This window comes from Erinaceus europaeus, chromosome X (genome assembly GCF_950295315.1).
Source record: "Erinaceus europaeus chromosome X, mEriEur2.1, whole genome shotgun sequence".
Taxonomy (NCBI): Eukaryota; Metazoa; Chordata; class Mammalia; order Eulipotyphla; family Erinaceidae; genus Erinaceus; species Erinaceus europaeus.
Window position 1 is genome coordinate 22,934,715 of NC_080185.1, and position 14,637 is coordinate 22,949,351.

The 14,637-nt window shown below is 46.3% G+C and overlaps 1 protein-coding gene across 1 annotated transcript; it reads right to left on the reverse strand.

Moving 5' to 3' along the window:
- Positions 1-3,658: 3,658 nt before the first annotated feature.
- On the reverse strand, positions 3,659-5,096 carry LOC103128053 (retrotransposon Gag-like protein 8). Its single transcript, XM_060183519.1, has one exon. It carries the CDS (start codon positions 5,089-5,091, stop codon positions 4,603-4,605), a length of 489 nt encoding a protein of 162 aa, XP_060039502.1. The 5' UTR covers positions 5,092-5,096; the 3' UTR covers positions 3,659-4,602.
- Positions 5,097-14,637: the final 9,541 nt, after the last annotated feature.

Consider the following 14,637-nt stretch of genomic DNA (forward strand, 5'->3'; position numbering starts at 1 on the left):
CTGGGTCAAAGAGGAAATCAAGGAAGAAATCAAAATGTTTCGAGAGTTCAATGAAAATGAAGACACAAGCTATCAAAATATTTGGGACACAGCTAAAGCAGTCCTAAGAGGGAAGTTCATAGCTATACAAGCACACATTAGGAAACAAGAAAAGGCACAAATAGATAGCCTGATTGCACATCTTAAAGACCTAGAAGAAGAACAACAAAGGAATCCTAAAGCAACCAGAAGGACAGAAATCACTAAAGTTAGGGCAGAAATAAATAACATTGAGAATAGGAAAACCATACAAAAGATCTATGAAAGTAAATGTTGGTTCTTCAAAAGAGTAAACAAAATCGACAAACCTTTAGCCAGACTCACAAAACAAAAAAGGGAGAAAACCCAAATAAATCGGATAGTAAATGAAAGAGGAGATATCACAACAGACACTGCAGAAATTCAACATATCATGCGAGGCTTCTATGAACAAGTATATGCCACCAAGCTAGAGAACCTGGAAGAAGTGAATGATTTCCTAGATACCTACCAACTTCCAAAACTAAGTCAAGAGGAAGTGGATAACATGAACAGGCCCATCACAGCTAATGAAATTGAAACAGTTATCAAAAATCTCCCCAAAAATAAAAGTCCTGGACCAGATGGTTTAACAAATGAATTCTACAAAAATTTCAAAGAAGAACTAATACCTCTACTTTTAAAAGTCTTCCAGAAGATTGAAGACACTGGAATACTCCCTGCCAGCTTCTATGAAGCCAACATCACTTTGCTACCAAAAGCAGACAGGGACACAACCAAAAAAGAAAACTACAGACCAATATCTCTGATGAACATAGATGCAAAAATATTGAACAAAATTCTAGCCAACCGGATACAGCAGTATATCAAAAAGACTGTTCATCATGACCAAGTGGGGTTTATCCCAGGCATGCAAGGTTGGTTTAATATACGTAAATCAATCAATGTGATCCACCACATCAACAAAAGCAAGACCAAAAACCACATGGTCATATTAATAGATGCAGAGAAAGCCTTTGACAAAATACAACATCCCTTTATGATCAAAACACTACAAAAAATGGGAATAGATGGAAAATTCCTCAGGATAGTGGAGTCTATATATAGCAAACCTACAGCCAACATCATACTCAATGGTGAAAAACTGGAAGCATTTCCCCTCAGATCAGGTACTAGACAGGGCTGCCCACTATCACCATTACTATTCAACATAGTGTTGGAAGTTCTTGCAATAGAAATCAGGCAGGAGCAAGGAATTAAAGGCATACAGATTGGAAGAGAAGAAGTCAAACCCTCCTTATTTGCAGATGACATGATAGTATACATGGAAAAACCTAAGGAATCCAGCAAGAAGCTTTTGGAAATCATCAGGCAATACAGTAAGGTGTCAGGCTATAAAATTAACATTCAAAAGTCAGTGGCATTCCTCTATGCAAACACTAAGTTAGAAGAAATTGAAATCCAGAAATCAGTTCCTTTTTCTATAGCAACAAAAACAATAAAATATCTAGGAGTAAACCTAACCAAAGAAGTGAAAGACTTGTATACTGAAAATTATGAGTCAGTACTCAAAGAAATTGAAAAAGACACAAACAAGTGGAAAGATATTCCATGTTCATGGGTTGGAAGAATTAACATCATCAAAATGAATATATTACCATCTACAAATTTAATGCTATCCCCATCAAGATCCCAACCACATTTTTTAGGAGAATAGAAAAAATGCTACAAATGTTTATCTGGAACCAGAAAAGACCTAGAATTGCCAAAAACAATCTTGAGAAAAAAGAACAGAACCGGAGGCATCACACTCCCAGATCTCAAACTGTATTATAGGGCCATTGTCATCAAAACTGCTTGGTACTGGAACATGAACAGAAACACTGACCAGTGGAATAGAGTTGAGAGCCCAGAAATGAGGCCCCACACGTATGGACATCTAATCTTTGACAAAGGGGCCCAGACTATTACATGGGGAATGCAGAGTCTCTTCAACAAATGGTGTTGGAAACAATGGGTTGAAACATGCAGAAGAATGAAACTGAATCACTGTATTTCACCAAATACAAAAGTAAATTCCAAGTGGATCAAGGACTTGGATGTTAGACCAGAAACTATCAGATACTTAGAGGAAAATATTGGCAGAACTTTTTTCTGCATAAATTTTAAAGACATTTTCAACGAAATGAATCCAATTACAAGGAAGACTAAGGCAAGTATAAACCTATGGGACTACATCAAATTAAAAAGCTTCTTCACAGCAAAAGAAACCACTACCCAAACCAAGAGACCCCTCACAGAATGGGAGAAGATCTTTACATGCCATACATCAGATAAGAGTTTAATAACCAATATATATAAAGAGCTTGCCAGACTCAACAAGAAGACAACAAATAACCCCATCCAAAAATGGGGGGAGGACTTGGACAGAATATTCACCACAGAAGAGATCCAAAAGGCTGAGAAACACATGAAAAAACGCTCCAAGTCTCTGATTGTCAGAGAAATGCAAATCAAGACAACAATGAGATATCACTTCACTCATGTGAGAATGTCATACATCAGAAAAGGTAACAGCAGCAAATGCTGGAGAGGTTGTGGGGTCAAAGGAACCCTCCTGCACTGCTGGTGGGAATGTCAATTGGTCCAACCTCTGTGGAGAACAGTCTGGAGAACTCTCAGAAGGCTAGAAATGGACCTACCCTATGACCCTGCAATTCCCCTCCTGGGGATATATCCTAAAGAATCCAATACATCCATCCAAAAAGATCTGTGTACACATATGTTCTTGGCGGCACAATTTGTAATAGCCAAAACCTGGAAGCAACCCAGGTGTCCAACTACAGATGAGTGGCTGAGCAAGTTGTGGTCTATATACACAATGGAATACTACTCAGCTGTAAAAAACGGTGACTTCACCGTTTTCAGCCGATATTGGATGGACCTTGAAAAAATCATGTTGAGTGAAATAAGTCAGAAACAGAAGGATGAATATGGGATGATCTCACTCTCAGGCCGAAGTTGAAAACCAAGACCAGAAAAGAAAACACAAGTCGAAAAAAAAAAAAAAAAAGGCAGAGCTGACTGCATGACATTTTTTTTTTTTTTTTTAACAATGAAACTCAATGCTGCCCTACAAACAAGTAACTTTTGCCCAAGGTACTCATGCAGCTCAGACTTTGCACAGCCCTGCAAAGAAACAGGATTGGTGGATTTGTTCTGTCCTTCACATATTTAGTTTTATTGTCCTGTAGGTGCCCAAGCGGGTGAGTACTAAGGTAATATTTCCTGAAAAACTGATGGCATAAAAGGACTCTGACAGGTGATGGACACAGCTGTGGAGATCCATGGTTTGGAAGAGCAAGTGTCCTGCTTCCAAGCAGCCACCTGGAAAGGAGGGAGAGTTTCCCCAGACCTGACCCTGCAGTTCATGGCCGCACCTGCACCCAAACACGGTATGGGGCATGGCAATGAAGGCTGGAGAGCCAGCACCTGGGACTGGACACTCACCAGAGGGTCCCATCTCTAGGCCATCTTCTGGGTGTCATGACTGGGTTTCCCATTGCCACAGAGGGCAGGGGCACATCTAGATCCCCAGGGTTGGAGCAAGAGGGAGAGCACCAGACTCACAGACACTCACTCTCTTTTCCAATAGTGTCTGGCATTTATTGAAAACAGGGCAGAGAGTTTGTCCAGGTAGTGTGAAGGAGCTGGGCAGTGCACTGGGACAGGGGCAGGGGTGGGGGGGGACGGCTGTGAGGGACAAAAGGCACACATCAGAGACAGCTGCAGGGTCAGAAGAGAAGTGGGCAGGGAGCAACACGACCAGGTCCACGGAGGAAAGGGGTGAGTGAGGTGGCCACAGGCAGGCCTGGGCCTGGGCCTGGGCAGCAGAGATCTGTGGGAGGAGACAGGGGAGGCATCCTGTGCCAGGGCAAAGGACTCAGGCCTGGCCCCCTGGAGTCTGGGCTGCTGGAGTGGGGCGCTGTGTGTCTGAGCCTGACCCAGAGCCCTGCTGGCCAGTGCAGATGGCTGGAGGCTGCAGTCCTTGGTGAGAAGGGCTTGAGGCTGCACAAGTACCCAGACTCCAAGGGGGCAGCAGCTGCAGCCTGCTGGGTGGGTGCTAGTGGCCAGTCCACACAGAGCAGGAGCAGCAGCCCTCAGGCAAGGCAAGCAGGGCACTCAGAGCCATGGCAGTCCCCTCAGACGGCAGCAGGAGGGCAAGAGTCGCTGGAGGGCCTGTGGGCCTCAGTGGGTTTTGAGCTGCAACAAAGGGACGCCCCACGGAGCAAGGAGGGAGGGAGGGGAGCAGGGAGACCAGAGGAGCCAGGAGGGATGGAGGGCTGGTAGGAGGAAGGGAGGGAGGGAGGGAGAGGCGCCTCCTCCTAAACAAAGGAAGCCCAGCAGGGAGACTCAACTGGCAGGTGAGGGTGTTGGGGGCAGCGCGGGCTGCGGCGGCGGCAGCTGGAGGCAGCAGCTGGGGCGATCCGGCCACGGGGACCAGGACGCGGCCAAGCTGCCGCCCGCAGAGCTCCGGGACTCCTGGACTCCCTCCCGGGCGGTCGGGCAGGCGTGTCCGGCGGCCTAGAAGTCCTCGTCCTCCACCCAGCCGAAGACCCGCTTCATCTCGGCCAGGAAGCCGCGGTAGTCGTTGAGCAGGGGGCTCTTCTTCCGGATGTAGGGGATCACCCACTGCAGGGCGCGGCCCGTGAGGCGGGTGATGAGGAACGTCACCTTCAGCGCGTCGCTGGTGAACACGTTCTCGTCCACCAGCATGTAGGCGCCCGTCTGCACGATGAACTCGGGCAGGCGGTCGGTGTCGCCGTCGAACAGCTCGGGGAAGGGGATGGGGTTCCTCCAGCGGCGCGTCTGAGGCCGGATGGGAAGAGCCAGCAGGGCCTTGATGAGCTGCACCCGCCCGTCCATGGCGCTACGGTTTAGCGCTGCCTGCTGGACGCTGCCTTCTCCCCGCTGCCTGCTGGCTGCTGGCTGCTGGCTGCCGGCTGTTGGCGCCGCTAGGTGCCCGCAAGCCAAAGGCTGACAGGCGGGGGCGGAGCGGGCAGTGAGTGCCATTGGAGGTGAGGCGAGCTGGGGCGGGGCGAGCGGGACAGGAAATGCGTGTGGATCAGAGCTGGAAGAGCGTGTGGGTGGGGCGGGGCGGGCAGTGCATTCCTGTCTGTGCGGGGGCGGGGCTGGGCGGGACGGGGCCGAGTGGGATGGGTTTGCGCGTGGCGGAGAGGTCCAGGAGCGGTCCGGTCCGTGGATGGGGCACAGTGCTGGCTCCTCTGGTCCCTTTCAGAGACAAAGGCTTGTCTGAGCCAAAGGGGCTTGAGGCAGGGTGAGGCCGCGGCCCCGATGACGGGTGCGGTCCCTGGGGCAGGGTGAGGCAGGGGGCGGAGTAGGGGCCTAGGGTAGGGCGGGTGCAAGGGCGCCTGGAGGAGGCGTGGTCACGTTACTAGGGGTGAGGGGCGGAGCCCGGGGGAGGAACCTAGGACACCTGCTCCAGTACAAATATGATTGACAGCCAGAGGGCAGTTGTCAGTGATAGGCCTGAAGCTGTTGCAGCAAAATTAGCCCTAGACTGGGCAGGGTGTTATGACGAACACAGAAGGTAATCCTTTTTTTCAAAATTAAGTTTTATTTATAAAAAGGGAACACTGGGGAGTCGGGCTGTAGCACAACAGGTTAAGCGCAGGTGGCGCAAAGCACAAGAGGAGGATCCCGGTTTGAGCCCTGACTCCCCACCTGCAGGGGAGGCGCTTCACAAGCGGTGAAGCAGGTCTGCAGGTGTCTATCTTTCTCTCCCCCTCTCTGTCTTCGCCACCTCTCTCCATTTCTCTCTGTCCTATCCAGCAATTACGACAACAATAATAACTACAACAATAAAACAACAAGAGCAACAAAAGGGAATAAATAAATAAAATAAATATTAAAAAAAGGGGAACACTGACAAAACTATAGGATAAGAGGGGTACAGCTCCACACAGTTCCCACCACCAGATCTCCGAATCCTATTCCCTCCCCTGATAGCTTTCCTATTCTTTATCCCTCTTGGAGCATGGACCAGGGGACATTATGTGGTGCAGAAGGTGGAAGGTCTGGCTTCTGTAATTGCTTCCCCGCTGAACATGGGCATTGAAGGTCGATCCATACTCCTTGCTTGTCTCTCTCTTTCCCTGATGGGGCAGCACTCTGGGGAAGCTGGGCTCCAGGACACATTGGTGGGGTCATCTGCCTAGGGAAGTCAGGTTGGTATCATGGTAGCATCTGGAACCTGGTGGCTTAAAAAAATGTTGACATATAAAGCCAAACAAATTGTTGACTAATCATGAACCTAAAAGCTCAATAGTGCAGATGAAGATTTGGGGGTCTCCAGTTGGAGATAGCTGGTACGCCTATTTCAGTTTTATTCCAAAGGGCCCATGACTATACTAGTTTTTTTCCTGAGCTTGACATCTGATATGCAGGTGGGTCCAAGTTATTGTCATGGCTGGATGAAGGGCAAGGAAGCTGGATCAAGAAAGGCTGTATAAATATTGTTTTCTTTTTTAAAAAAAGATTTTATTTATTTATTCATGAAGATAGAAGGAGAGAGAACCAGACATCACTCTGGTACATGTGCTGCCAGGGATTGAACTCAGGACTTCATGCTTGAGAATCCAATGCTTTATCTACTGCGTCACCTCGTGTACCACATAAATATTGTTGACTGTAAATGCCATTGATTTGATTTGGGGCCTATATTCACCTTAATAGCCTATGTATCCTCTGCATCCCTGTAGTTCTGTGCTCGTATTCTGTGGTCATGGGTAGGAATGTTCCAAGCTGCCCAATTTCAGGACCCATGTTCCTCAAATGGTCAATAGAGTATATTATCCAGCCTCCCTTCAGAGGATGAAACATTCTCTGCCTTTCTTGATCCACATTGGGGTAAAGGTCCAAGGGGATCCACAAAGGAGTCCACTGTGTTGTTCCTGATGGAGATGACCAGTGACAATGGAGAGAGGGATCTATTCGAGGTCTAGACCCTTCATGTCTGTGTGGGAATCTCAGGACTCCCCGACTAGGGCCCCAGCTGATGGGATGGCTTGTTAGGGACTAAAGAGTCATCATTAAAGTATTGCAGTGTCTTTCCGTATTCAGCATTTATAGTCCTTACTTTGATAAGGTTAGCTTTGGAGTGAGTGAGGGAAGTGTAATAGGAAGTAGGTGAGGAGGGTATCTCAGTCTAAGTATAAACTATTTCATTAGAAATTTTATGGTGTCTATTTACATCTTCTTGCTTGCTTCATTTATTGACTAAATGCATACAATTGTGCATTTTTGCTTTCAGGTATATATTTTTCCCTAATTTATGGATACATGTGTACATATCCCCTATCTCATGGGACCTGGTCTATATCTAGGTTTTGGGGCTTTGTTAGGAAGTGAACTACCCAGAATGGAATTAGAGAATCCTATGAAAAAGAAAAGTGCTCACCTAAGTAATGAGGCTGAAGGGTGACATTTCACACCTGACATGTCTGGACACACTTCTGAAGTGAAGCATGCCAAGGTGGTACATGTTGCATTGATTAGATTGTGATCAGCAGATGCAGTATCATTTGGTATGAGTTGAGATATGCATGCAGGAAAGTGAGACCCACCTTAGAGCTTCCAGGACTCGGGGAGATATGGGCTTTATAGAGGAAGCCGGAGGTTCCCGCTGTCTTAGGGTTTTTTTAAATTTTTTTTATTTATAAAAATGAAACACTGACAAAAACCATAGGATAAGAGGGGTACAACTCCACTCAGTTCCCACCACCAGAACTCCATATCCCATCCCCTCCCCAGATGGCTTTCCTATTCTTTGTCCCTCTGGAAGTATGGACACTTTTCTGGGGTTGTCCATCCAGGGAAGTCCAGTTGGCATCATGTTAGCATCTGGAATCTGGTTGCTGAAACAAGAGTTAACATATAGAGCCAAACAAATTGTTGACTAATCATGAACCTAAAGGCTGGAATAGTTCATATGAAGAGTTGGGGGGGGTCTCAATTTTGTAGATAGTTAGTAGTCCTATTTTAGTTGTATTCTAAAAAGCCCATGACTATACTAGTTTTTTTTTTCCTGAACCTGACATCTAATATGCAGGTGAATCCAAGTTATTGTATGGGCAGATGATGTCATGGCTGGGAAAAGGACCAGAAAGCTGGATCAAGGAAGAGAGTAGCTCCCAAATATGGAAAAGGTGTATAAATATTGTTGACTGTAAACCCCATTGATTTGATTTTTTTAAAAAAAATTATTTATAAAAAGGAAACACTGACTGACAGAATCCATAGGATAATGATGGGGGCCACCCTCAGCATATTATTGGGGTCTGTGAAGGAGGAAGGGCATCGGCGGGAATGATATGAGAGACATATCAACTGCTTCAGGAGCAGGAGAGAGGCATCTCTTTCTCTCTACAGAGCTTCTTTATTTATATACTTCTCACCTGGATACAACATATGTCACTTTTTTTCTGAAAAGAAAACATAAGAGCTTATTGTCTAACCACACCGGGAACATACTATTTTCAATATTTCTCAGTTCTTTGTTCTTAGTTCCTCAACTGTATCCTGTATTGTCCCTGTGTCGTACTCCCTAAATGTTTCTTGTTTAAGCTTAATCTACATTGTGATTAACTAAGTTTTACTGAAATCTTACAAAAGTCCTATATGATTAACTGAGTTTTACTGGAATCTTGGGATGCATTGGATCGACCTTCCCGTGGTGCATCTCGTGAGTACCCATTCATTGGGGAAACTGACAATCCTTCCTAGCCGACTGAATCCACATGGATCCCAGTCACTTTCTTCTTCTTCTAGCGTTTGCCCTTCTTCTGTAGCCAGGCAACAGCGTCAGGTTGAGCCTGATGTAAAGTTTCGAGACCTCCTTTGAATCTGGAGAGGTGGCAGTTGTTGACTATGTGGGTCATAGTCTGTCTGGAGCCACAGGGGCAGTTCGGGTCATCTCTGGCTCCCCAGCGATGGAACATAGCGACGCACCGGCCATGGCCTGTTCCATAGCGATTGAGGAGGGCCCAATCATAATGTGCTAGGTCAAAGCCGGGTTGACGTTTGCAGGGGTCTGTGATGAGGTGTTTGTTCTTTACCTCAGCTGACTGCCAACTCTGTTTCCAAGAGTCTGGAACAGAGAAGTTCAGTGTAGGCATAGGGGACCAGATTGGGTGATGAGACGTCAAGCGTTGGACAGGGTGGGCAAAGATATCCACGTATATTGGCAGGTCCGGTCGAGCGTAGACCTGGGAAATGAACTTAGATGATGCCGCATCCCGACGAATATCTGGCGGGGCGATGTTGCTAAGAACTGGCAGCCATGGAACCGGGGTGGAACGGATGGTTCCAGAAATTATCCTCATGGAGGAATATAATTTGGAATCGGCCAAGTGGCCATGGGGGCTACGGAACCATACTGGGGCACAGTATTCTGCAGTGGAATAGCATAATGCCAGAGATGATGATCGTAGTGTGGAAGCGCTCGCGCCCCATGAGGAGCTGGCCAGTCTTGCAATGATGTTATTCCTCGCGCCCACCTTTGCTACAGTTTTTATGAGATGTTCGTGAAATGACAGAGTGCGATCAAGAGTAACGCCAAGATAGACTGGCTGGGCTTCATGTCGGATTCTCGTATCGCCAAGTCACTTTCAAAGCCAGCAACAAGCAGCTCCTGACAGCTTTCAAGCTGTTGGTCCTGCTCTTCGAGTCCTCCAACTTAATGTTGAGGGGCTGTCCTTTGCCAAACGCGTTCTTATTGGTCAATTGGCGATACAGCATCAGGCAGATGTTATCTGCCTACAAGAAACACATATAGCAGTCGATGAAGCTGCTCGATTCACCATCAGTGGATTCGATTTAATATGCTATAATCTCCATCCTAAACACGGCCATCTACGCCAAATCGTGTCTTGCGGACGTTTACCATACGGCCTCTTCGACCTTCTACGACTCCATTACGATTGGAACTATTCATCTCGTCAACGTATATAAGCCTCCCAGTGCCTCATGGGATAATGAGGTCCTGCCTAGCCCGAATCACCCAGCCGTTTACGTTGGAGACTTTAATAGTCATCACCAAGAATGGGGATATTCCTCCACTCGTGCTGACGGCTCTATCTTAGCTGACTGGGCTTCAGCGAATGACCTCTCCCTATTATACGATCCCAAACAGCCAGGCTCTTTTCACAGTGCTAGATGGAATAAAGACTCGTCACCCGACCTGTGCTGGATTAGCACAGTCAACGGCCAAGCCTTTCCCGCTACGAGACAAGTTCTCAAGATCTTCCAGAACAGTCATCACTGCCCAGCTATCATCTACATTGGTCTCCAGCTCCCACTGATTCTGTGCTCGGAGAAACTAAGATGGAACTTTCGGAAAGCAAACTGGCGTCTGTTCAGTGATCTTACCAACAAATCTATTCCTGCAATTCCAATTAACTCTATCCCCTCTGAAGATTCCTACAGGCGCTTCCGCCAAGCCATCTTCAAAGCAGCTTCCCAAGCCATTCCTCGTGGGAGACGTGCTAACTATACGCCTTGTCTTGATGCTGAATGCGAGCAACTACTAAAGCAGTATGATGAATCAGGCGACCCAGATGTGGCTGACCATCTCATTGCCTCCCTGGATGCAGCACACCAAGCCCACTGGCAACAACTCATGGAAAGTCTGAACTTCACCCACTCAAGTAGGAAGGCCTGGAAGCTTCTTCACAGACTGGGTGCCAGTAGCCAACCCCCTCCCGTCTCCCATCCTCCCGTATCTCCAAACTCAATGGCCAGTCACCTAACTCAAGTTGGACGTGCTAAGATCGACCCAGTCTGGAAAAGAGAAATTTCCCATGAGTGGTCATCCCACTTCCGGTTATCTTGTCCATCTCCAAAACTCTCTCCCTTTACACTGTCTGAACTGGAAGACGCTTTGAAGAGGGTTAAACCGGGAACAGCTGCTGGCTATGATAACATCACCCCAGAACTCATTCTTAACCTGGGTCCCACGGCAAAGAAGTGGCTCGCTTCATTCCTGTCCCACATCTTGGAATCTGAGTCTATGCCCAAAGTTTGGCGTCATGCGAAGATTATAGCGGTTTTGAAACCAAAGAAAGACCCAACACTGGCCGCCAGCTATAGACCAATTTCTCTCCTCTCCGTGTGTTACAAACTCCTTGAGAGGCTGCTTCTGTCACGTATTTCTCATCTTACAGAGAAATTCCTATCACCCGCCCAAGCTGGTTTCCGCCCAGGAAGATCTACCTGCGAACAAGCCCTGGCCCTCTCAACTTACATTGAAAATGGATTCCAGAAGAATTTAAAGACGGGTGCTGTCTTTGTTGATCTCACAGCAGCCTATGACACGGTTTGGCACCATGGTCTCCTAGTCAAGATCTCAAGATGCCTGCCTCCATGGGTGGCCAACACTATATCGTTTCTTCTCCAAAACAGAAGATTCCGGGTGCATCTGGGTGACAAGTCTAGCAGATGGAGACTTGTCTCAAGTGGCCTCCCCCAGGGCTCTGTTCTGGCTCCTACGCTATTTAATATTTACATCAATGACCTCCCAGAAACTTCTTCAAGGAAGTTCATCTACGCCGATGACATCTGCTGTACAACTCAGGCATCCAAGTTCGACATCCTTGAGGAAACACTCACGAAAGACATGTCTCTGATATCTGATTACTGTAAAAAATGGTGACTAATCCCTAGCACTGCAAAAACGGTATCATCTGTTTTCCATCTACACCATGCCTTGGCCTCGCGTGAGCTTAATGTGCATCTTGGCGATACGAGAATCCGGCATGAAGCCCATCCAGTCTATCTTGGCGTTACTCTCGATCGCACTCTGTCATTTCACGAACATCTCATAAAAACTGCAGCAAAGGTGGGCGCGAGGAATAACATCATTGCAAGACTGGCCAGCTCCTCATGGGGCGTGAGCGCTTCCATACTACGATCATCATCTCTGGCATTATGCTATTCCACTGCAGAATACTGTGCCCCAGTATGGTTCCGTAGCCCCCATGTCCACTTGGTCGATTCCAAATTATATTCCTCCATGAAGATAATTTCTGGAACCATCCGTTCCACCCCGGTTCCATGGCTGCCAGTTCTTAGCAACATCGCCCCGCCAGATATTCGTCGGGATGCGGCATCATCTAAGTTCATTTCCCAGGTCTACGCTCGACCGGACCTGCCAATATACGTGGATATCTTTGCCCACCCTGTCCAACGCTTGACGTCTCGTCACCCAATCTGGTCCCCTATGCCTACACTGAACTTCTCTGTTCCAGACTCTTGGAAACAGAGTTGGCAGTCAGCTGAGGTAAAGAACAAACACCTCATCACAGACCCCTGCAAACGTCAACCCGGCTTTGACCTAGCACGTTATGATTGGGCCCTCCTCAATCGCTATGGAACAGGCCATGGCCGGTGCGCCGCTATGTTCCATCGCTGGGGAGCCAGAGACGACCCGAACTGCCCCTGCGGCTACAGACAGACTATGACCCACATAGCCAATGACTGCCACCTCTCCAGATTCAAAGGAGGTCTCGAAACTTTACATCAGGCTCAACCTGACGCTGTTGACTGGCTACAGAAGGGCAAACGCTAGAAGAAGAAGACTGGAATCTTACAAAAGACCTATATTTTATTATGTTCCTATAAAGTATCTATTGTTTCTAATAGGTCAGTTTTCATGAAGTAATTCATCTTGTCTAGCTTGTCTTTTTTTTCCTGGCAACTATGCATGTAGGGGGGATGGGTCCTTGCTGGTTTAAATATAAATGATAACTTATTGGGAGTTGGGCGGTAGCGCAGTGTGTTAAGCACACGTGGCACAAATATAAGGACTGGCTTAAGGATACTGGTTCGAGCCCCCAGCTCCCCACCTGCAGGGGAGTCGCTTCACAGGTGGTGAAGCATGTCTGCACGTGTCTGTCTTTCTCTCACCCTCTCTGTCTCCCCCTCCTCTCTCCATTTCTCTCTCCAACAACAACGACAGCAATAATAACTACAACAATAAAAATCATGGACAATAAAAGGGAGTAAATAAATAAATATTAAAAAAATTAAATGGTAACTTTTTTATTTATAAAAAGGAAACACTGACAAAATCATAGGATAAGAGGGGTACAACTCCACACAATTTCCACCACCAGAACTCCGTATCAAATTGTAACTTATTAACCTCAACCTGCTTGCCTTTAATTTTAACCACATGAGCACAGTATTCATCATAGATGCCCATAAAGGGAAGAGAATGGCTCGGAAAGGGGTGGAGAAAGGCAAAAAGGGGGCTGGGAAGGTAGAAACTTCCTTAGCAATTGTTGCGAGGGTTTTAACTGGTAAGATTACTACTACCCTGCAGGTAGGAAAGGTCTTGGGGGTAGGAAGAAGATAGATCAAAGGAATGGAATGGTGACAATAGGCAGACTTGTATTACTTCCTTCTCATCAGGCTGTCTAATGTAGACGACTGGGGAGAATTAATATGAATCCCTTCCTTGGTCAAAAATCAGAAGAGCATCAACTCTGACAATAGCCTGATACATGCTTTGAGGGAAAACACAAATAGTTCACTTTTATCAATGCAATAATTGAGTGTGCTCTGAAACATTTTATTCCTGCCCATTATTCAAATGTCAATTCATAATGTTTACTTCACATATGTATATTTCCTCCCATGGAAATGAATTAAGACATCATACTGGCATATTGTTTATGATACTGTAGCAAAACCTTCCTAGGTAACTTTGAAAACCTCAAATTGATTATAGGGATTAGTGTTTGACTTGTGTGTACTTCATAGTCAGCAAATAAATGCAGGAACTGTGGAAAATAGCCCTAACCTTATTCATCCAAATTATTCAGATAGAGTTAAAGACATTGAAGACAATCTGTGTGGCAGTAAGGGCACTTTGATTCCACCCATTAATCCATAGTATACTAGGGGCATGATTACAGATGTATAGCAAATATCAAAGAAATTATTACTATATGGGAGTCGGGCTGTAGTGCAGTGGGCTAAGTGCAGGTGGCGCAAAGCACAAGGACTGGCATAAGGATCCCGGTTCGTACCCCGGCTCCCCACCTGCAGGGGAGTCGCTTCACAGGCAGTAAAGCAGGTCTGCAGGTGTCTATCTTTCTCTCCTCCTCTCTGTCTTCCCCTTCCTCTCTCCATTTCTCTCTGTCCTATCCAACAACGACAACAATAATAACTACAACAATAAAACTACAAGGGCAACAAAAGGGAATAAATAACTAAAATAAAAATATAAAAAAAGAAAAGAAGAAAAAAAAGAAATTATTACTATATTCAAAATATCCCTTTTTATTTATTTCTTTTTAATTTTAATTTTTATTTGGATGAATGGGATACCATAAATACAATTTTTGGTACATGTGTAAGACTTCTCAGTTTTCTGAAAAATCCACTCACCCCAGCCTTGGTCCTCCTCCACCATCATGCACCAGGACCTGAAGGCCCCCTTGCCTCCTTTACTTTGGTGCAATACACAAACCTATTACTTTGTCTTCATTTTTTTTTAACCGTAATCTACATTTATTGTCAGATGGTAAACACTTC